General features: G+C 38.6%; 2 protein-coding genes across 2 annotated transcripts in view; both read left to right on the top strand.

Annotated features, from left to right (window-relative positions):
- LOC141358761 (uncharacterized) overlaps window positions 1-17,943 on the top strand; it is a 145,340-nt gene extending 127,397 nt beyond the window's left edge. Inside the window, exons 11-13 of the mRNA XM_073860329.1 lie at window positions 17,228-17,305; window positions 17,443-17,461; window positions 17,573-17,943. Coding sequence (XP_073716430.1) covers window positions 17,228-17,305; window positions 17,443-17,461; window positions 17,573-17,607 — 132 coding nt within the window. The 3' untranslated portion in view covers window positions 17,608-17,943. The remainder of the gene's footprint in view (window positions 1-17,227; window positions 17,306-17,442; window positions 17,462-17,572) is intronic.
- LOC141358849 (uncharacterized) overlaps window positions 1-23,067 on the top strand; it is a 365,540-nt gene that overhangs the window by 261,558 nt on the left and 80,915 nt on the right. The gene's annotated exons all lie outside the window — the stretch shown is intronic.

Raw genomic sequence — 23,067 nt, 5'->3', positions numbered from 1 at the left:
CCTTTTTGTATACAATTTCTGCCTAAAAACATTTGAAGTGCTCCCATAACCACATACAGTGGAATAAATGCAATTGCTTTATATCATTTTAAAGAAAACCCTTTGAAGTTACATAAAAAGCTGCTGTTTGTGACAAATAGTGTTATTTATGTTGTTTTTCATATGAGGAAACACCAAATTTTCTTTTTATATGTTGTAAATACTGCCTCTGATAGTGTATAACTCTGGTTCTGTGTGCTCTAGCAGACTGCAGACAGTTCTGGTTGTTACCAGCAGCAGACAGTAAACACCCAAAAAAAGAATGATCTCTTTAGCATGTCGCATTCAAAAGTTATTTTTATTTTACTGAAGTGTCCGAAAATACATTTTTCATATAAATATTAATTTTTTGTTTTGGACATATAATAAATAACAAGGGATTATTCATGCACACAACCTAAGAAAATGTTGTGAATTGACTCATTTTTTAGAGTAGGACCTAAGAGAAAAGATGGTGTATCATTTGTGGCTATATGTGCTATCTGAGGCAGTCCACACTCAATTTTCCCATATGTTTACAAAAGACGATTTTTTACCTTATTATTCATTCAACTATTGTTGGATATGTGTTGATAATAGAACAAAAATGCTGTAGCCTTATTCCTGAGAATGAGAGCTTTCATTTGATATAAGACTTGCCCATGTTTGTCATACTTGAAAAATATGAAATATGTGAATATTAAATCATATACAAAATTATGGGGGGGGGGTGATAGTGTAAATTAAGTGTAAATAACTTTCTTACAGTAAAAGATTTCTCAAAGTGATGCATATCTGGAGAAAGTAGAGAGTCTAAGCTTTCAAACAGTATCTCATATGTGTTACTGGGGTCCATGATGGACCATTAAAGATTAAAAGAATATTTTATTTGAGTCAAAATACGAAATTTTGTACCCGGGACTGGGTCCTCAGGGTTTAAGAGGTTAAGAAACTAGCAACTTTTTAACAACTACCACTAATTACGTCAAATTACAAATTAGTTAATTGCATTAATTAACTCAAACCCGGATGAGCCCCCATTTTAATCAGTGCCCCCTAGTGTGTCTAGCTATTAATGTGGAGTGCGCTCCCCGAATTCCTGTTTATTGAGAAGAAAATCCCTTTCTTAGTTAATTAATGCACTAAATGTAATTTCCAAATTATTACCTATTTGTAACCGTTTACCTTAATTGCAGCTTTTATCTTAATGCAAAATGGCCTAGCAGTGTCTTTATAATTAAATAGTAAAACACTAATTGTGTGCAACTATCTCAGAAATGGGTTAAATAAACAAACTTTTACAATTACATTAAGAGAACACTTTTTTAAATGGCTTTCAATACTATAAGTTCAATAAACAATAATGTACTGGTCCCTTATATTAATCAGTAATGATTTAACACTTTCACTTTAAACCAATATACTGTAAACTCAATATTGTCTTGCTTTAAGTATAAATATGACCAATACCACCAACCCAATGTAATGTAATTATTCAATAGTAATTTGTTTGGACTATTTACTGGAAAAATATAGTATGTACATATATACAGTTCAAATATCAACAGTGCACATTCAAATTAAACCCACTTCAATTCAACAAAATTAAACTAAGCCGGCAAAAATTATTAAATGGCCACTCAGTGAAATAAAATAAATACCCCAACAGTCAGAGGAAAACACGGTGCAGGCCTGTAAGCGTGGCTCGGGTGTGTGGAGACCTTAAACACAATGCTCAAAATTTGCGCTGTGGCGCAGAAAAAAAAATCACTGCTGTAGTATTGCTGATAGGCGCATCGTCATTCAAGCCGCTACAACGCGATGCTCATGATGGTGGTGACTGAAGACGTCGTCTGACAGTAAAGCAATGACTCGTTCTGGAGATAAGTGTTCCTTCAGACGATGCACAATAAAGCAACCGAGCAGGCTATTCGCTGGCAAAGTCCTTAGAACTGAATCGTGCTGACTAGTCGTCCACTCTTTCTCCTCGTGGAAAACTGTAACCGAGTTCTGTCTCCGAGTAACTTTCACACTGTAAACTAAGTAAAATTTCTGTAACTCACTTTCCGTGCAGTCTACAAATACATCTACTATCACACGCATTAACTTGGTGTTTTACCAATTTCTAACGTGACAGTCACAGCGCGATTTTCCCTCGTGTCTCTCCATCGTGTTTTCTCCTCTCTCCCCTCTTTCTGCAAACACGACCTCTCACCCTCACTCCTGATTGGATCTTTCTTTCGTGTAAATAAATTTTACTTAACTCAATTTTTAACATACATATACATTCACTTGCAAGGACCACGCCACAACTGCACAGAATTGCTATTAGCTTTATTATAGAATAAGGGTCGAAAGGGAATGGAAAAAGGAGGAGTTATGTCGATTCTCCATCTGGCTGATCAGGGAGTCTGACCCGGGAGACTCAGAGTGGGGGCTTCGTCTCGGTAGGCAGTAAGCTGAGTTACTTTAAGACCCCCCTGGATGCAGCCTGTGGAAGTAAAGTTTGGGATGTTAGAGATTGAAGGAAAGAAGATTGGGGTCGGGGGGAAGTGGGATGGAAGGATGAGTTGAGATGGGGAAGGCTGGGTGGAGTCGAAGTTAGAGGTTGGAGGGGGGGTTTGGGGGTGAAGTGGGATGAAAGGGAGGGCTGGGTGGGGTCGAAAAACTGAGACAAACGTGTGTTGAAGGTAGGTTCGTTGTATATATACACAAACGGGAAATGAGCTGATTAGTTGAGGCGTGGTCCTGCTCCTGAACCTTAATTAACTTGTTAACTTAATTTCACTACCAAGGACCATGCCACAACTGCACAGAATTGCTATTAGTTTTATTATAGAATAAGGGTCGAAAGGGAATGGGAAAAGGAGGAGTTACGTCGATTCTCCATCTGGCTGATCAGGGAGTCTGACCCGGGAGACTCAGAGTGGAGGCTTCGTTTCGGTAGGCAGTAAGCTGAGGTACTTGAAGACCCCCAAAAGGTTTGGATGAAACGATGCGGGCTTGGGCTTGACGGAGATTGTGAAGATTATTACGGATGTACGAGCGGTATGCTTCAGATGACCAGTGACCTAAGACCCTGATTGTCTCATCTGAGATGCCCATCCTGGCGGCCTTAGTGGCTGCTCCGATCCGGAATGAATGTAGAGAGTAATGTTCGGGGGATATGCCGGAGGTCTTGAGAATATTTTGGAAGTGTTTGTTAAACCAAAATCTTGTAGCCATTTTTCTGTTTTCTGTGAGAAAGAGTGGTTCTTTGGGAGATGAATGGTTGGCATATCTAGAAGAAACGTATTCCGAAATTGGCTCATAAGGACTGAGGAATGAGTGGAGGCGAAATATGTATATTAGAAATGACTCTCCAAGTTGGTCAGTTTTGCTTCTCTTTAGGTTTTAGATCAGAGAATCTGGCGTATGAGCGGTGATGTCTGAGAGGCTGGGATGGATGGCTGGATCGAAGGTTGAAGTCGATGGGGCGAATTCAGAGCATCTCAGGAAGCCGAAAAAAGCGAGAAGGAACATGCTTTCTAATGTTTGGTTGGTCGATGGGCTTGAGTAGCCAGAACGTAGTGTGTGGATGCATTGACTGAGGAGGTCAGAAGTTAAGGCCAGGCGTTTAACGTTGGGGATTGATTCTTGTTTTCGTAGAACTTTAATCAGCATAGACACGTGGGGGTGAGAAATGGTTTGGCATTGGTCGTTAATGGCGAGTTTGTAGATGAAGTTAATTCCAGATAGATAAGTCTGAATGGAGGAAACCCTGATGTTTTGGTAGGAATGGGCGTGAGTAACGAAATTGCAGATGGACCAAACATTCATTAGAGGGAATGAGAGTTGGTAGAAGAAATGGTACGCCTTAAAACAATTCCAACATGTTCAGTAAGCGGAGAGGGTACTCTGGGCAAGGCCGTTGAGTATAGCTTCTTGCAAAGCGTGTGAAAGGTTTTCCAGCTGTGGATTTAGTTGAAGATGGTGGTTGAAAACGGTGGAACTGGCGTGGAATGCATGTCTGACTCTGGAGCTAAAATTCTGAACTTCTGAAAAGAAAAACGGGACAACGAGTCAGCTATGCTATTGCAGTATCCTGGAACGTGTGCTGCTCTGATGATGAACTGATGTTGCGCTGATATAAGTGTCAGTCTGTGGACTAATTGCATGATAGCCAGGGAACGGGATCTGCCTTTATGATTTCTACTACTGCCGAGTTGTCAGAGTGGATGAGTATGGAATGTCGGGACCATTCGTGCCCCCAAAGGATGGCCGCTATGATGACGGGATACATTTCGTAAAGTGCAGATGAGGGAAAATCTGACTTCTGGATTAGATTGCTGAACTCTGGTGGCCACTTAGAAGCGAACCAGCGACCACTGTAGTAGCCGCCGAATCCGATGGAAGGAGCTGCGTCTGTGTACATCCTGATGTCTTCTGGATGTGTGATGTAGTCATTATAAAAGAAGGATATGCCGTTCCATAAAGACAGGAATTGCTGCCAAAGCATAGTTGAAGTGGCCGAGGAGCGCTAGCAGTTATTGCTTTGTGCATCTGTCTGCTAGAATGTAGTTTGATAGGAGCAATGCAATGGATTGTATTTTCTCCAGAGGTCGAGATGCTTGAAAGGAGATAGAGTCTAGGGTGATGCCTAAAAACTCGATGGAGGTGCAGGGCCCTAAGGTCTTTTCTTTTGAAAGGGGTACACCCATGTCAGAAAACACTTTGACGAGGGTGGAAAGTCCTGAATGTGGAGGTGCGGATGTTGGTGTGATGATGAGGAAGTCATCGAGGAGGTGGAGGACTTAGAGAAGCTTATGGTTATTGATGAGAATCCAACATAAAGCCTCCGAGAGGGAGTCGAAGATCTTCAGGCTGCTTCTGCAGCCAAAAGTGAGGCGCACTGAAAAATAATAAGCTCCTTTCCAGAACATTCCAAAGAAACGCCAAAATTCTGGGTGAATAGGTAAGACTTTGAAAGCACTGGTGATGTCTGCTTTAGAGAGCCATGCCCCGTAGCCTGCTTTGCGGATGAGACTGATGGCTTGGTCGATGGAAGCGTATTTCATGGAGAAGTCTGGGGCTGGAATGATGCTATTGATGCTGCGAACGTATGTGCCATGTGGAGAGGACAGGGGGTGGATTAGTTGGGTAAAATGAAGAAATAGGAGGAGGTTGAAAAGGTCCACTGAGAGGTAGAAACCCTGTGTTTGCTGCAAGAGGGACTTGGATTGGGTTATTTTGTAAGGAAGAATCAAAAATGACAGGAGCTATGTGGCTGTTGATGCCGGAAGGAAGGGTAGAAGAATGGATGCTGGGATGGAGGGATGAATGACTGTGGAGATTTTGAGCTGTTTGTGAGTTTAAATATGCAAAGAAAGATGTCATAATTTGTGTTAAATCTGATGTGGAAGTTATAGATGTTGAGGGTAGTATTGCTTGGTCTCCGCTAGGTGGCGCACATGTTGCTGGCTGAGGTCGCCGTGGAAGCAGTGCGGTGACGTCATGAGTGACGATGGGAGGATCACGTGTCAGAGCCGGAAGTGTTGGAGGCTCGGGATTTGAAATTGGAGTCTGTGTAGCAGTGGCGGTTCTAGACAAATTTCACTAGGGGGGCCAAGGAGGGGCCAGTGTTTTACCAGAGGGGCACATTAAAAAATGGCAAGAAATGATATTTAAAGATTATAGGGGTGGTTACAGGAATTAGTTTAAGCCAGGACTATGCCTTAGTTTAATTAGGAAATATAACTAGTTAACAAACATGCCTTATTAAAAACATTACGTGTGTGCATTTTGAAGCAAAACAAAGGACACTGATGTATTTTAAGTTATGGCATTGCTAGTTTTTTTGAGGTTGGCCAGCTCTTACATTTATTTTAGTCTAGGACTAGTCTAATCCCTGTACGGGAAAACACCCCTTAAACTTTATTAGGGCCCGAGCACACCGAGGTGTGAGGACCCTATTGTTTTTGCTCCGTTTCTTATTATTCTTTTTCTTATTAGGGCCCGAGCACCGTGGGTGCAAAGCCCTATTGTTTTTGCTTCGTTTATTATTATTGTTATTATTATTATTATTTTCTGAAATGAATCGCATTTTTGAAGGCCTAAACATACCCGAAAACTCATGAAAATTTGCACATGCGTCAGAGGTGGCGAAAATTTACATGTAGTATAGGCGTCAGAAGGGGGCGTGTAGAAATGGCTCAATAGCACCACCTGCAAAATTTCAAGAGAACAGCCCCCCACTACGAAAAACGTACAGCTTCAGTCATAGACCACCTACAGGTAGCAGGAAATGCCATGTTTTACGCTGTGATTTACTGCTCTTAGAGATTTAATCAAATAATCATCATATTTGGTCAGACTAATGTTAAGCCCTTTGCCGTGATAAATTTCGAAGATCTTGACTTTTCGTTGAAGGGCATGTCTGTGGCAGCCTGGCAAAGTGTGATATTTCGCCATGAAACAGGAAGCTGTTGTAATTCAGGCATACATTTTCCGATCTGCCCCCGACTTCACAAGTTTGATAAGGGTCCCGGACTCCCGGCCTGAACACGTCAATTTAACAATAATCAGGTACAGTCATAGCACCACCTGCTGCACACAAGCGGTGTGGCACATCAGTTTCCCTTTGAATATCCACCTATATTTACCCACGTTAATTCATATCCCCCTGGTTCACTGCTTTACTAATGCCATAGGGTAGCGGTGCACATGCGTGCGAGGGCCCTTCCATCGCTGCTTGCAGCTTTAATTATTCTTTTTCTTCTCCGAAATGGATCGCATTTTTGAGGGGCTAAACATACGCAAAAACTCATGAAAATTTGCACACACATCAGAAGTGGCGAAAATTTACATGTGCTATAGGCGTCAGAAGTGGGCGTGTAGAAATGGCTCGATAGCGCCACCTGCAAAATTTCAAGAGATCAGCCCCCGCTACGAAAAACTTACAGATACGAAATTTGGTAGGATCATCTATCACCCCAAGCCCTACAAAAAAGTCTCTTGGAGCGAAGCTCTAAACCCCACAGGAAGTTGGCCATTTTGAATTTTCACTGTGATTTCTGAGCAAATTTTGGCATTTTCAGGCTTCATACTTTAACAATCTCCTCCTACAGATTTAATCCGATCATCATCATATTTGGTCAATCTTATCTAAAGGCCTTTGTGATGCTAAATTGCGGATCTTGACTTTTCGTTGGAGGGTGTGTCCGTGGCGGCCTGCCAAATTTCGGCGTTTTTGCCATGAAACAGGAAGTGGCTCTAACTCAGGTATACAATGTCCAATCTGCCCCACGCTTCACACGTTTGATAAGGGTCTTGGCCTGAACACATTTCAATGCCAATATTACGCTTCAGTCATAGCGCCACCTAGAGGTAGCAGGAAATACCATGTTTTACGCTATGATTTACTGCTCTTAGAGATTTAATCAAATCATCATCATATTTGGTCAGATTGATGTTAAGCCCTTTGCGGTGATAAATTGTGAAGATCTTGACTTTTCGTTTAAGGGCGTGTCTGTGGCGGCCTGGCAAAGTGTGATGTTTCACCATGAAACAGGAAGCTGTTGTAATTCAAACATACATTGTTCGATCTGCCCAAGACTTCACACGTTTATTAAGGGTCCCGGCCTGAATACGTCAATATAATAATAATCAGGTACAGTCATAGCGCCACCTGCTGCACACAGGCGGTGTGACACATACATTTTTCTTAGAATATCCACCTATATTTACCCACTTTAATTCATATCCCCCTGGTTCACTGCTTTACTAATTCCATAGGGTAGCGGTGCACATGCGTGCGAGGGCCCTTCCATCGCTGCTTGCAGCTTTAATTTTACTTTACAATCATATACATATTTATTTAAGAGTGAGTGCAGGTGGAAAAGAGGAGCTGGGGTCTCATCAGCTCGCTTGTTCAGTAGTCAGGGCACTGTGGTTAGGTAGTCTGCCATTATGCCAAACGTTAGTTACCTAAAAATTCCATGCAACGCAAAAACCAGTGAGCATCGATGGTCCCTATGTTCCCTTACTGGAAAGTACGTGACCTTTTCTAAAGCCCTCCAACCGAAAATCACTCGAGCCTACTCAATAAACTTTATGAAATGCAAACTTTTATAAAGACAAACGTTTGTTTTAGTTTAAATATAAACACACATTGCTAGACAGTTAGGGACCACAATCTACTCAATATTTAAAATAATATTTATTTTAAATTGTAAAGATTTTTATATGTAACATTTAATAAAATTCCTCCAATTTTATGCACGTATATGTAAGAACATAATTACATCGCTTTTTACAATGTGTAAACTTTAAAAAGTTAGCGAGATGTTGGTTTTTCCGGTTGTTGATGAGTAACAGCTGTGAATGATCACAACGCGCAGCCACGTCACAGGAGAATAAGTAGTGTCTCAATGTCAAGTGAGCTAGACTCCTTACCAGTGCACGAACCTGCATACACATTCACAACATCGGGAGATTGGGAACAAATTGAGACACTCGCCGAGCAGCACCCGCAGTCAGCAACAGTGCAGTGGTTGGGTGCGTCGCTCTAATTTGCCAGTGTAGAACGTTGCGTCGCATTAGTTCCGCTTTTGGCGCTCGCGTGTAAAATCAAAATAAATGTATAATTTTTTATTTGGTCAGCACGGGGTGGCCACAGGGGTGGCCAGTGACATGCCTACAGAGGCACGGGCCACCCTTGGCCTCCGTGTAGAACCGCCACTGCTGTGTAGATGCTGTGAAAAGCTGAAAAAGTCTTGATTTATTGTCAGATCGGCTGAAGTGGATACCTTTGTCTTTAAGAGCTCGCTGGAGGCGAGCCACGGTCCACTTCTTGATGGTATTCTCTCATCTGGGGGACGTTGCGTGAGTGCGCTGAGAATTACTGCGGTTTGTTGTGTATTGGCGCAGTTGACGAGGAGAGCATTTGCGCCGGCTTTCGTGCCTGTAGCGATCGTTGGTAGTTCTCGTTTGCGGAGGAGAATGGTACTGTCGAGTCGGGGTTGGAGAAATCTTCGATGATGAACTGTGCCGTGAATGCCCGCTAGATTGAGGGATTTCTACGACGGAACGCAACCGGTGTGAATTTTGGCTGCCTGGAGATTGTTGTGAAGACATGACGATACTCTGTCGGAAGAGTTTCCGAATAGATCGTCTTCTGAGTCAGAGGGATTGATCTGCAGCTCGGAATCCATGTCGAAAAAACTGAGACAAACGTGTGTTGAAGGTAGGTTCGTTGTATATATACACAAATGGGAAATGAGCTGATTAGTTTAGGCGTGGTCCTGCTCCTGAACCTTAACTAACTTGTTAACTTCATTTATTTAAACAGTTATTAACATTATGAAATGTACATTTTAAAGAAAATAAACAAAAATAAAATTATTGATTTTAGAAAATACCCAAAATTCCACCAGGGCTACACAATGCTATTGGTGTGTGTAACAGCTTAAGTATACAGTATATGCCTAAGACTGACCTCTTAAAATCAGACTGAAGTCTCAAATCTTATTGTGAGATAAAAAGCATCATAGTTTGATTTCAAGCATTAATTTCACTATAATTTCAAATAGCTGACATTTCACAATTATCTTTAATCTATGTTTAAGAATGTTGCATTTTCTCTGATTATTTGATTACTGTACCGTAGTTTTTAATTAAATTTACATTGCACAATAAATTATCTTAGCTGCAGACTGTGAGGAATTTTGGAGGATGAACCTAAGAGCAGACACGGGAGGACAGGACAAGACTTTTATAGTGACAAGACAAGGGCAAAAACAAAAACCCACGAGGGGGCAAACAAGACAGGAAGCATACAACAATAAACTAACACTAGACTAGACACAAGACTAACAAAGTACTTTACAGGCAGAGGTGGGTAGAGTACCCAAAATCTGTACTCAAGTAAAAGTACAAGTACTTATACAAAAATTTACTCAAGTAAAAGTAAAAGTAACAATCTAATTATTTACTTGAGTAAGAGTAAAAAAGTATTAGATGAAAAAACAACTCAAGTATTTAGTTACTCGTTACTTCCAATCTGATTGAAAAGAAGCGTAAAATCCCTGAATTTCAGACTACTTGGAGGGCTTTCACAAACCTCTCCTTAAAAGTCTCATTGTTCTGCTTATATACTACTACCTAGGTTAAAGTAAAGCAGTCTATCTCAGTCCTCCAACACCACATAACGTGTCATTAAAAAAAATCTTAAACAAACACTGACTGTTTTCTGACAGTTAACTGTGTCTTTATTTTCACGTTCACAACAAAATTTGGCTGGATCTGCCTTTAGACAAGCTTACAGTAAGCAAAAAAGAATGTGTGTGCTGTTTGTTATCATGTTTTTATATGAATAGGTTATTTTCATTGTCATTAATGTGCACAAAATGAACATAAGGAGCTTGATAAAATGCTTATTTTAGAATTTCAAATGGAACTTTTCTGTTTTTGCAAATCAACTCTACATTTATTATAATATATAAAACATGTTTCTTTAAAAACATACTTTATTCTTTTATTTTTATTTTATTAATCCAGTTTTTATTCGTATGTATTTTCTACATTTAAGTAAGGTGTCCGGTTATGTGTAGGGGAGACATTTTTCAGATTTTTTTTTAAGTTTTTTAAATTTTTAAAGATAATGTTTCAGACAGAGATATATTTTGCTGTGGTCAGTAACTATCAATACCAGGTGGAATTTTGAACAAATGTAAAATGACTAGTATAATTTCACTTTGAACATAAGTGGTGAATTGTTACTTTTTTTAACAGAACAAAACAATGTAGATTTTCGTGTTACACTTGTTTTTATTAACTATACATGACTATGACCTCTTTAATATGTAACTGCAAACATATTTTGTAATTTATCTTTGTAAAAAATAATGAAATTATATTTTCATTTTAAATTTCAGTTTTATCAAATGTTTCAAAAGCAACCAACAGTACAAACTTAAATTCAACAGTTTGAACACTATGAAAATTAAATTAAATAAAATTAGAATAATATAAATGGTACAAAAGTAAGTGTTACTTTCGTCCTGACAGGATCTCCTCACATTTAAACCAGATTTACTTTTATTTTGAAAAACTCTTGAGAAGTCAAACTTCAGGATGTGTTAGTTAGAGCACTAAATAACCTGAAGATTGATGAAACGAGAAACACAACGCGTTATAAGAAAACAATGACCGCTTTTGGAATTTACTTATGGTTGAAAACACCTTTCTGGATCTACACCCGGAAAATGGTGAGTAAATTATGCGATATTTGTCAGCTCTGTCAAAGGTTGCAAAGATGCTGTCATAGTTTGGGATGCAAATGTTATCAGTCCTCTGAGAAAATCGCTTTGTTACTTTCGTCCAGTGTTACTTTTGCCCCGGTTCTCACGTATTATATTAATGCAAGACTTAACATTATGCTGTTCAATTTGTTTAGTTTTATGAGGAAATGATATGGAAATGTGCAGATGTGAACGTTTGTTGTTTGTAAGGTTAGAGTGATTTTCATTGCTTGCACAAGAGCGCATATGACAAAAACAGTGCATGAAATTATATTATAATAAGGCACTGCACAAAGTGACACGTACCGCCGTGTTGTTTCAGGTTGGAGCTTGAATTCCTGTACGCTGAGATGTCAGTTCGTTTTGGTGCACAAAGCATACATCGCATTATGAAACTATTCTTTTTGACCTTTTGTAGTGTAAACATAGACCAAACTTGAGCCCACGCGTGATCTGCCTCCGATAGCTTGCATAGGTCATCCTCCGCTTCAGTCATCTCCTTTCATCTATATGTTTCATCTACGCGCGCTAAAGGGTACGTAGCCACCCCTCGCAACGCACGCAGCCTCTCTAACGTCTCGCGAGACTTTCGAGCAAGCCATATAAACTTAAAAAGTAAAATATATTCATTAATTATTACCATTTGAAAGTAGCGTAGTAACGCCACCGAATGTAGCGAAGTAAAAGTACAGTTTTTTCATTAGAAATGTACTTGAGTAAGAGTAAAAAGTACCCATCCTTAAATTTACTCTAAAAGTACTAGTTACCCAAAAAATGTACTCAAGTAAATGTAACGAAGTAAATGTAACTCATTACTACCCACCTCTGTTTACAGGTAACATTAGACTACACTAAACTACTCTAAACAGGGTACTCACAAGATTATTCAAACAATAGTCCCTTTCACACATAAAGTCTTTACTGGTAATTTACTGGTAAATTGCAGTTAACAGATCATGTGTGAACCAGGGGCGTAGGCAGAAATTGTATTTTGGGCGGGCCGGGGCAAAAGTGAGTGGGCCTATAGTTTATATTAGAATAAAATGACTTGAATAATAATTAAACCTTAGAGTAGAAAAAAAAGAATAGACAAACTGCAAAGCAGTGACATCTTTACTTTGCAATTTTCGGCAAAGGAAATAATAAAACACTGTCTAAACATGTTCAACCAACACAGAGCTCAATAAAGCCTGGACAAACCAGGCCAGCATAGACAATAAACTGTCTTATTCAGGCTAATCAGCAGTGCAAAAACAGTTCGCCTGAAATAAAGTAGGCTAAACGTAACAGAAAATTGAAAAAATGAAAACTCTCAGCAGAGCACGGTTTGAAATAAATAAACTCATAGCAACTCATTTAAATTAAACAATGTAAGTTAACCTATAAGGTGTACATCTATACACAACACACTACTTAGTTAAATCACTTCCGGAGCAAAAATAAGGAAACGAGTTAAACAACAGGCCTACCTTTGTTGTTTTCATTCTACAAAACAAGATGCAAGCGCCTGGGTTTAATGTTGAAAACAGAAATGATCTCATTATATTCCAAAGAGTCACAAAGTTTTTTCTCAAAAAACAAAAGGCACGGGTTTTTGAGGCGAGTAATCGAGTCATGGATTCAAATTGGGTTGTGAGGGTGGTTTATCAATTGCCGTTAGATCGGCGGGTAAACCTGTGTCAGGCTGACCGGGAGAGAGCACTGGAACTGCCGCCAGGGAGCAAGCGGCAACCGGCGCCACCAGCGCCTGACTAGCCTTCTTGTGGGTTAATGAGTCTGAAGAACTGCGCTGGTAGGACTCGGCAGATGGAGGCAGTGGCGTATCTTCTTCCTCAACACTTGCGTTTTTAAATAACACATTAAAGAAACTTTAGCCATTATTGTGGCAATGTTAATAATATTAGCTAAAAAAACGCAGTTAGCAAAGTTAGCTGGCTGGCTGCCTAAGCCCGCCGCTTCCCACAGAGTCTACCTGTCAGAAGAACCCCTAGCAACCAAGCAAACCAATTACGTTCCGGCGGCTTCCTACAACTTGCTTCAACAATTCCATTTTATTTAGAAAGCAAATTAAACACACACCAGTCAAAGATAAATCAGGTTTATATTAATATATTTTCTTAAATACATTTGAATAATAAAAATAAACTAAAAGTGTATTTTGATGAAACTTGCCTGGGCGGGCCAGGGAGTTAAGTGGGCGGGCCAGTGCCGCCCTGGCCCATTACTGGCTACGCCCCTGGTGTGAACAGAACCTTTCCGGGAAATCTGTGCTCCCAATTTACCAGTAAGACAGGTTGTAAGATTACCAGTAATTTACTGGTAAGCGCTATGTGTGAACGAAAATTATAGGATTACCGGCATTTAGAACGGACAACGTCAGACCGTGCTGACAGCTTCGGGCCAATCATAGCGTTTTAATACAGATGACGCATTTACCCCCGCACTGTTTACGGACGTTTCCACACACATGCTGCTTGAAAGTTGAGCACACCTGAAGTTTACGTCCACATTTCTTCACCAAAGTTGTTTAAAACATCTTACCGCCGAATTGCCGAAGTCCTTAGCACGCCCTCTGTGAAGCCTAACGTGCAAACAGTAGTGTTGTTAAAAACGCATTTTCGGTTTGACGTCGTCTCATTCAATGTTGTTTGGTCATGAGCAACTTCGCGACTGTTTACCACAGACGTGAAAACAGCAAAATACGGACCGTGGATATGAACGACGTGGATTGTTTACAAATACAACACTGAGCTCGCCGCGTGCTACAGGTACTTCCGCTTTCTCAACGAATTTACCGGTATTTTGATACTGATGTGTGAATGATGTCTTACTGGTGAAATAACGGAACGCCACTGTGTGTGTGAACAGCACATTTTTGTATTTACTGGTAAATTCATTCTGGTAAATTCATGGTAAAATTCAACAGGTGAAACCAATAGACGAAGATGACAAGGTGACAAGGGAGCATGGTAAAAGAGACAAGACACTGAAAACACGTGACTGGAAACACACATCCAAAGCCACGTGTCCCCACACATAACATGGTACTGTCAGAACCCTGCCACTAGACTAGAGACTAGATTCTAAACATGACAAGATTCTGACAGGATCCTGACAGCAGACATTGTAAGTCTGTATAAATACTGATAAATGTGGTCAGAACAATAGCAAAATAAATAGGTCTGTATTATAAAATTGCAGACAAAGATTTTGAATAGCCACAGTAGGTTGGATTGTATGTTTGGTGGAAATGGGTATGGTGGAGGCAATTCAAAATTGCTAGCGGTGCCCCTGCCCCATTTGTCTAAAATGTGGGGTTTGTTTTACCTACAGTACCCAAATGGGTCAGTAAGAACATTAAATAGCCCACTGATATTTACCCACTTGATGCACTTGCCCCGATAAAAAAAAACGTGCAAGGGCCCGCCATCACTGCTTGCAGCTGTATTTAAAAGTAAAGTTCTACTTGAGCAGTACTTCAGTTTCTTTATCATGGAGAGGATAATGCGATCATCCACCACTGTTATCCTATATAGGCAACTCCAGACCTTGACCATCTGTCATTCATGAGGAAATTATTTAAAGGGGTCATATTATGAGATTTTTTTAACATGTAAAATAAATCTTTGGTGTCCCTAGAGTGCGCAAGTGAGGTTTTAGCTCAACATACCCCACAGATAATTAATTACAGCATGTTAAAATGGCACATTTGTAGGCCTGAGCAAAAGTGTGCCGTTTCTGGGTGTGACATTTAAAATGTAAATGAGCGGATGAAGTGCAAACACTGATCACAATGATGGTGGTTTGTTGTAATTGAAACTCAATTGTGCTGTCAAGTCCTTCTTTTCTTCCTCTTACTCTCTGCACTAAATAGCAGTGCTGTGGTTGGATAGCACAGATAAAGGGGGCGGTATTATTATAATTTGCCTTGCTACCTACCTTACAAAACAACCAAATTTTTCACATGCAAGCAGGGCTGGACTGGGACAAAGAATTGGCCCTGGCATTTTGGCCCAGACCGGCCCACTACATAGGATCACAAATCTTTGTGCAACCTTGACTATAACTCCATATAATGATTAAGTAGAAAAGTATAAGAGCTGACACGTGACATTACAAAATTGTAAGCGCTGTAAAAGGCTTTGCAGGTTTTTAAAAATAATAGTATAAGCCAGTGAGTGCACAATGTTGTGCACCTTATGATAACACTAAAACAAGATAAATGTTACAATGACAAGCCACAAGCCCCATTACAGTGTGTGCAGAAAATTTTGATCACTTTTTTTCTGAACACCATTTACCAATTCCAAACCAAAGTAATTTGTAATCCTTTCATCCTATTTTATGCCCTTGCTGCCCGAATCAGGATTTCTTGTATAATGGTCAGACCTCAATTTTGCAATTTCCATGCATGGCATCTTTCTTATGGACATAAATAATGAATGTGCCTATTAATTCTGCACACTTGAATATAAGGTGCTTTTTTCTCCAGTCAGCCATCATTAACAATAATGTATTACTTATAAATGCTTTATTTTCAAAATTAATGGTAGTTATTAAAATTTATTTGGTTTGGAATTAGTAAAATTTGTTTGATAAAACTGTGATCAAAAGTTTGATGTAATAATTCTGCCCACACTGTATTTTATAGCAGTGTAATCACTGTCATGTTGCAAACAGCCATTGATCTATCATTTGTGTTTTTGACTGTGTTTTATTAAGAGGATATCTAACAACAGTGTTTTAAAAGCAGTTCTGCTTACCGCATGTCAACTCGATTCTCAGTCATCTCTTATTTTGACAGACGCACACTGACGCTGCATGCTTCATAAAATGCCCTAAAAGTTGTTATTGGGCTAGCCAAATGTCAAATCAAAAAGAACCAATGGGCTGCTGATTAGGTGTCTCCTGGGCCGGTCTGTCCGGAAAAAAAAACATCTAACGCTAACTTTTTTGGAAAATGCAGTACATTGCCACCGCGCCTTTCAGCGCCATTAATGAATTACATTAAAACAAAGAAAGAAAGCAACGGACTGCGTTGCGCGATGAACGAGTGTTATGGGCTGGTCAGACAAAAATAGTATGAGATGTATGATACGTCTGTATGATACTCGTGCTCCGTTTCTTGTGTGTGTCAGATCATCGCTCTCTGTTTCCATCTGACACAAGAAACAGAAGGGGAGGGTGGAGCTTGTTAAGAGATGATTGGGCCAGCCCAGTGTCAGTATGGAAAATAAACCAATGGGCCGCTGTCCATGCTTTATGAGGCCGGTCGTTGGCCAATTAAAAAAAAATATATATATTATATTCACCGGCCCCCAAGGACATCGGCCCACCGGGCATTTGCCCGGTATGCCAGATTACCAGTCCAGCCCTGCATGCAAGTGAGGTTGGCTTACCCAAACAAAGTTACTGGGTTGATCTTTATCACATTTAGAAGCACTGGGGACCCAACTATAACACTTAAACCTGGAAAAAGTCTGATTTTCACGCTATGACCCCTTTAACAAATAGACAATAAATGTCTATAAAACAGCCTTAAAGTCAACTGTCCCATTACTTTTGATCCCTTTAAAAATGGGGAGCTACATATTAAACGAATCTAAATACTAAATCCTTCAAACGATTTGGAGCTGAGTACCCTCTAAGTTAAGCTGAGAGTGTTCACTGTAAGCCAATATTCATTATATGACTGTAACTGGAATACATTTTGGTAAACAGCTAAAATAACACAAAATGTGCCTCTGTCCAAATATTTATGGACCTAACTGTTTATGTTTAATATATACATTCTGTAATGTGTTGATTAATGGGAAAAAAATTATTAAGATTTATTATTGTCTTTCAGGTTGTTTCATTGTATTTACTTTTGTTAACCATTTTGGTCCTATTGTAAAGTGTTACTTAAACATTGTTTTTTATTTTTTGAGTTGGGACAAAGCATTCATGAAGAGGGCAGTCAGCAGCACCAGATGACAGACAATAAACAGCATAAGAACTTAATGCCTGTAAGTGCGTTTGAATATTCTTTTATTATTATTATTATTATTATGTCTTCTCTAAACAAATGCAAATGAGATGTTTAAATTGTCAAGAACTATTTTAAATTTCATATTTGTATTTCATGTCATTTTCCTCTTCACAGTTGAAACCCATTAATTCAAGTAGGTTAAAATCACTTTGCATATTTTGTTGTTTGATATGCAGCTTGTTATCTATGGCTTTTTGTGTTTGATCTGGTTCACAAATGAGTTCTTTTTTTGTTTGTTTTTCAGATACAGAGAACGTTTTCAAATGTACAATACTTTGAAGTCTAGTGCAGTGATATTATACTTAACTAGCCATTATCAGATATACTTACAGTACAAAGTTTTTGTTCACTTTGGAAAACCAACGTGTAACCTGGTTTGATTTGTGTTAGTCACTGTATGTTAGCAAATGTGTGTTAGATGCATAAGTCTTAATGGTGACCTCAGTATGCAAATTAATAAATAGCTTGAATAAATGACATGGCAGAGAGCATGCTGTATAAATGATTTCAAATATTATACCTATAAATATCCAGACATTCTAATCTACAGCCTTTGACTTTTTCTATCCTATCTGCTTGTTAAAGCATTGGTTTGTAATTAGTACAATGTTGTTCAATCTTATATGCATAATTATGATAATAAAATAAAAAGTGAAAACAAATTAAGACATAATTAACCAAAATGTTGGATGATGGGATAATTTTTTGCTCTTTAATGTGATGTAAATTAAAGTTTTTAAGTGTGCAAATAAATAAGAACAAATATTTTTTGTCAGATGTTTTTCTGTCGGATTTAAACCAGTGTTGTTTTTGGTAGCCCTTTTAGTTTTAGTCTTTTGAACGAAAATGCTTTTAGTCACATTTTCGTCACTTATAAAATTGTTAGTTTTAGTCAAGTTTTAGTCGACGAAAACACAAAAAGTTTTAAGTCAAGTTTTAGTCGATGAAAACGCAAAAAGGTTTTAGTCAAGTTTAAGTTAATTTTAGTAAAAAAAGTATTTTTTAACAAATTAATTTAGGTTAAAAAGTGTGGTGTATTTAATACTATTAAAATGTGCATTAAGGTTGCCATGAAATGCAGTGGCGGTCCTGGCTAGATTTACGCCCTGGGCGAACCATCCCTTGGCCGCCCCCAGAAAAAAAAGAATTACCCCCAAATCCCGCCACCAACATGTATTATTTTATTATATATAATCTTAAATACAAAAAAGTAACAAGAACAGAGAAAAACAAGATAAATAAATGTAATACAGTATATAAACACACACACACACTCCTCATCAGACTCCACAACCATGTTTTGCCAGTGGGTGCTCTAACTTCAAAATATTTCAGAAATGCCCCTGAATTTACAATTAAGATCCAATATGTAAGTTAGATACACTTACATCACACATGCATCAGTTACCCAATTAAAATGACCATAACACATATTTTATTAGTTTATAGGATGTTAACAAATGCTAAGCATACACTACAAATTATTTAAAAAGCTATGTAGCTTACAAAATGGCATGTCAATTTATATTAGAAGTTATTTAAGTTCACATATAGCGTATATAGCAATAAAAAAGGACACAGTCAGGAGGTCTGTGTGTGTTTGCACTTGTTGTGTTGCAAACACAAACTAGACTGTTTGTATATGGGTGAATTTAGTTGCATGACATGGTGCCTCAATTGTAATAGTTGCTAGTTCAGCAAAACTAAAACTAAACAAAAAAACAGTCGTGTTCTGTGGCTAATAGCAACATATTAGCAAGAGAGCGAGGCTAATATAAATAACATTAGCTCGTAGAAATCGGCATACCTTTATCTTTTGCCCATTTTTCCTCATCTTCTTTTCTTATTTTTCTGATCTGGGCAACTTATGGCTTCTTTGGTCTTTTAATTTGATCCATGATGATGAAGACTCGACATCATTAACTTTGCATTACATTTTGCCAACAACAACGTCCGTTCGCCCGTCAATCAACCGGTGTCACGTGACGTGAGTCACGTAGATGACTGACTCTACAGATTTTTTTTCTCACAAAATCCAATTGATAACATGTTCGTAGGTATATGGGTCTATGTTAATTTTAGGAATGAAAAATAAAATGATTTTGGAAGCAGACGCAGCAGTTTGTGTAATGCCTCTGGTCTGGGATCAGTCTATCCCTCACTCGCCCCCCTTAAGGCGAGCGAGCGTTTTGCAGTCGCAAGCTGTTTCCCCGCCCCTTTCTACCGTGCCTCTTCTGACACGCACACAACCTGTGTATGACTCTTAGCACTAACTTGAAATGGAAATTTGCGTTTGTCTAAAAAACCGTTGGTTTTTTTTTTTTTTTTTTGAGTGCGCTCGTGCGCCCTCACATAGATTGCGCCCTGGGCGTTCGCCCACATTGCCCATAGCAAAAACCGGCCCTGATGAAATGAAATGTGTCACAAGCCGAATGTCGAGTAAAATTTAATGAATATGATATGAACAGCGTGACTTGTTATTTACATTTAAAGCGTAACTAAACCCTAAACCAACTTTTTTTAGTTAATGATCTGTAAAAATGGGGCTTTATTAGTGCTGTTCATTGATTTTAGTAAGTTTTTTGACCTTTGGATGTAAAGAGTTTTAATACTACAATATATGGTGTAAAAATGTCTGAGTGCTGCCCTCTTCAGGTTGAACGGTGGCTACTGCAGTTGAATTTTCCTATTGGATGGTGGGTCCAAAAAATGACTCGTGACGTAAGCAGGTTCAAGAACACCACGCCCTTGATACGATCTCACCACACACTTAGTTCGTCCCCTCTATCTCCTTGGGATCTGCCCACTTTTATTTTTCAAATATTGCCAGTGGGTGGAGTCAGGGTCTGACCAGGGGTTTAGTTACGCTTTAAAAAATATTAGTGTGATGAGCCTTCAGGTGCTGCTTAAAGGGCCATTTCATCGATAGGAACATTAATCTTTGTTGAAAGTGTGTCATATTTGAAGTCGAAATGTAACATAAATGTAGAATTTTGTGCCTATTTGACCGAGAAAAGACAGAACGTGACTTATGAGCACATTTGTATTAAAAACTACAACTCCCATTATGCACCACAATGCACAGCTCTGCAAGCCACTTCCATTAATCGGAACCCGGCTCAGATATGCTATTGTGTACATAAATGCCACCACGTTAGTAAAACAAAGAAAATAGCCACCACCACCACTGTGTCTGACAGACACCAATCATGATTTACTTTTAAAGTGATGTTACATTGTGTAACACACAACAACACTCTGGCCTGGTGTGTAGCAAAGTCTTATTCAAACAGTAACGTGCGGTAACATAAATGCCACGTTACTCACTTTACAGTCAGACGTCTGTTTATCCCTGCATCCTCCACACAAACGCGTCCCCTGCACAATATCTCCACAGACACGCTGCCTCAGCTCTTGGAGCTTGTGCTCGTAAGCCGAAACACGTCTTTTATAATAAGCACGCGCAAAGTGCCACGAAACAGTCACAAAACAAACTTATATCCTTATCTGACGGAGAACTTTTAAAGCTCACATACCACACGCTGTTTCTGCATTTCTGATGTTAATCTGGAGTACCTACAGGCCCGGTACTAGGCTTGCTGGACTGGGGGGGCAGTCAGGATTTTTGGGTGGGCAGCCATTTCTCGACTTAAATGATTCATACACTAAAATTATGGATGTTTCAATCCAATATTATTTTGCATATGTCTTATAATAAAAGGCCATTTATATGTCATTTTGCACGTTCAAATTTTAAAAGTAGATGCAATTAGATTAATGATTTATAACGTTATAATGATTACACTAGTTTGACACATTTAGTCACAGCTAATGAAATCAGGCAAGCAGGTGATATAAATATAAAGCTGTACATATAGCTATATTTTATTAATGTTTACACTGCATTTAATCTATTATTTCACTTATAGATAAATTAAAGCCATTCTTATACCTACCCTACCCAACATATGCCTTTATTCTAAATAAACACTTGTTTGGGACTTTATTTCCACTTCTCAAACATTTTCTTCATTTAAAATAATGTATTTTCAATGTGATATGTGATAAGAAATATGTTCATTAATTCTTGACCCTATCATGCTGCTGCAGCAACCTCATATATCACAACAAAGCACAACACTTTAAATAATCTATTTTGAAACATCATGTAAGCAATTTGACATGCATGACAAATTCGTCAAAGGTTATCCTGTTTGCCTATAACAGCACCAGACAAAAGCACAAACCCTAAAATACTGTAAGTGTGATTTGCGACGAGACCAAAGATAAATCACACTGCTTTGTTCATAACACAGCAAATTAGATATTATAATACAACGCAACATTATTAAATACGAGGTTTACCTTACGATGACCTTGTGGAGTGAAAGCTCGTCTTGACTTAAAAGTCTGTAGATTTTTGCGTGTGAAGTTTTTCTCAAACGCGAGCTGAATGAGCTGATGAATGACGATGACAAAACCACTAAAACTGCACGCGATGCTCAGCTGTTACAATACTGTTACAATACTGTATATTTACTGTATAACCATCTTATATCATTTATATCTACTATATAGTATGCCACAACCAAACTGCATATTCTAATTTTAATAAACAGAACTACGTCTAAAACAAACACATTAAATGCTGCTGGAGACTTGCCATTGGCTGTTGTATTTGCATGAATAAATAATGAGGTGAGTCTAAGGAAGGAAAAGGGGCTATTTTGGGCATGTTTTACTATAAAAAAAGTTTTAATTTAATATGTGTTGGGTTATTACGTTAATGTAATACTAAATTGCATTGTTTTTGATATATATTTCAAAGATGCGTTTTTTTAGTTACCGTCATAGAGAACAGTAGTACTTTTCCTGTGACTTAAATACTGCTGAAAAGACTCACAAGGTTTGAATAAACTAATCAGACGATAGTGGGCGGGTGCTGTAAACGCTGGCGCTTGCCTAAAGAAGACATTTTTTGTGTAAAGAGACTCCGTTATTTTAAGGTTGGCTGGACATTTTTTGGGGGGCAAAAGGAAAATCTGGGGGGGGCAATGCCCCCCCCAGCCCCCCTGTAGACCCGGTGTCATGAGCAATCCGGTCCCCCCGAGCAATCCGGTCTCCCCTAGGACCCCGATTGGTATCTAGCAACAATGCCTGCTCAAAAATTTTTCATTGCAATATCTCGTCTGCATACGCGGCTAGCAAGCCAATTATGTTGTATAAAATAGAAACATTACATTTTTAAAAAATAAAAGTTAACTAAAAAAAACAATATAATAAACTAATATTTATGTTGCAGACACGTCAGTAGCTACTTTTGTGTCATCATCTGCTTTACAAAAACAATACTTTTATTTTTTGTAAATTATTAACATACCTTACGGAATATATATTTTTAATAGTAAAAGTGTAGTAATCATGGCTTATAATTATAATTTAAATGTGTGATTCAACTATGTAGTAATCGTGTTTTGTATAAGTAATTAATGAGTAAGTAATTGTATAAGTAGACAGTCAAAAGTGTAAATGGTACAGTATAATAATCTTAATAATAAAATGACATAAGCAATGTGTAGATCTCCCACCTATAGCCTCATTTATATACTACTATATGAAACATATCATTTAAAAGACATTAATTGTAATTTTAACAACGTTCTAACTACATAAATCATAACGCGATTTTGTAGGAATTGTAATAAGGCGCTAAGAAAACTACCCATGAGGAGTTCTTTC

Source organism: Misgurnus anguillicaudatus, chromosome 22, assembly GCF_027580225.2.
Source record: "Misgurnus anguillicaudatus chromosome 22, ASM2758022v2, whole genome shotgun sequence".
NCBI lineage: Eukaryota > Metazoa > Chordata > Actinopteri > Cypriniformes > Cobitidae > Misgurnus > Misgurnus anguillicaudatus.
This window is presented reverse-complemented; position numbering and strand designations above follow the sequence as displayed.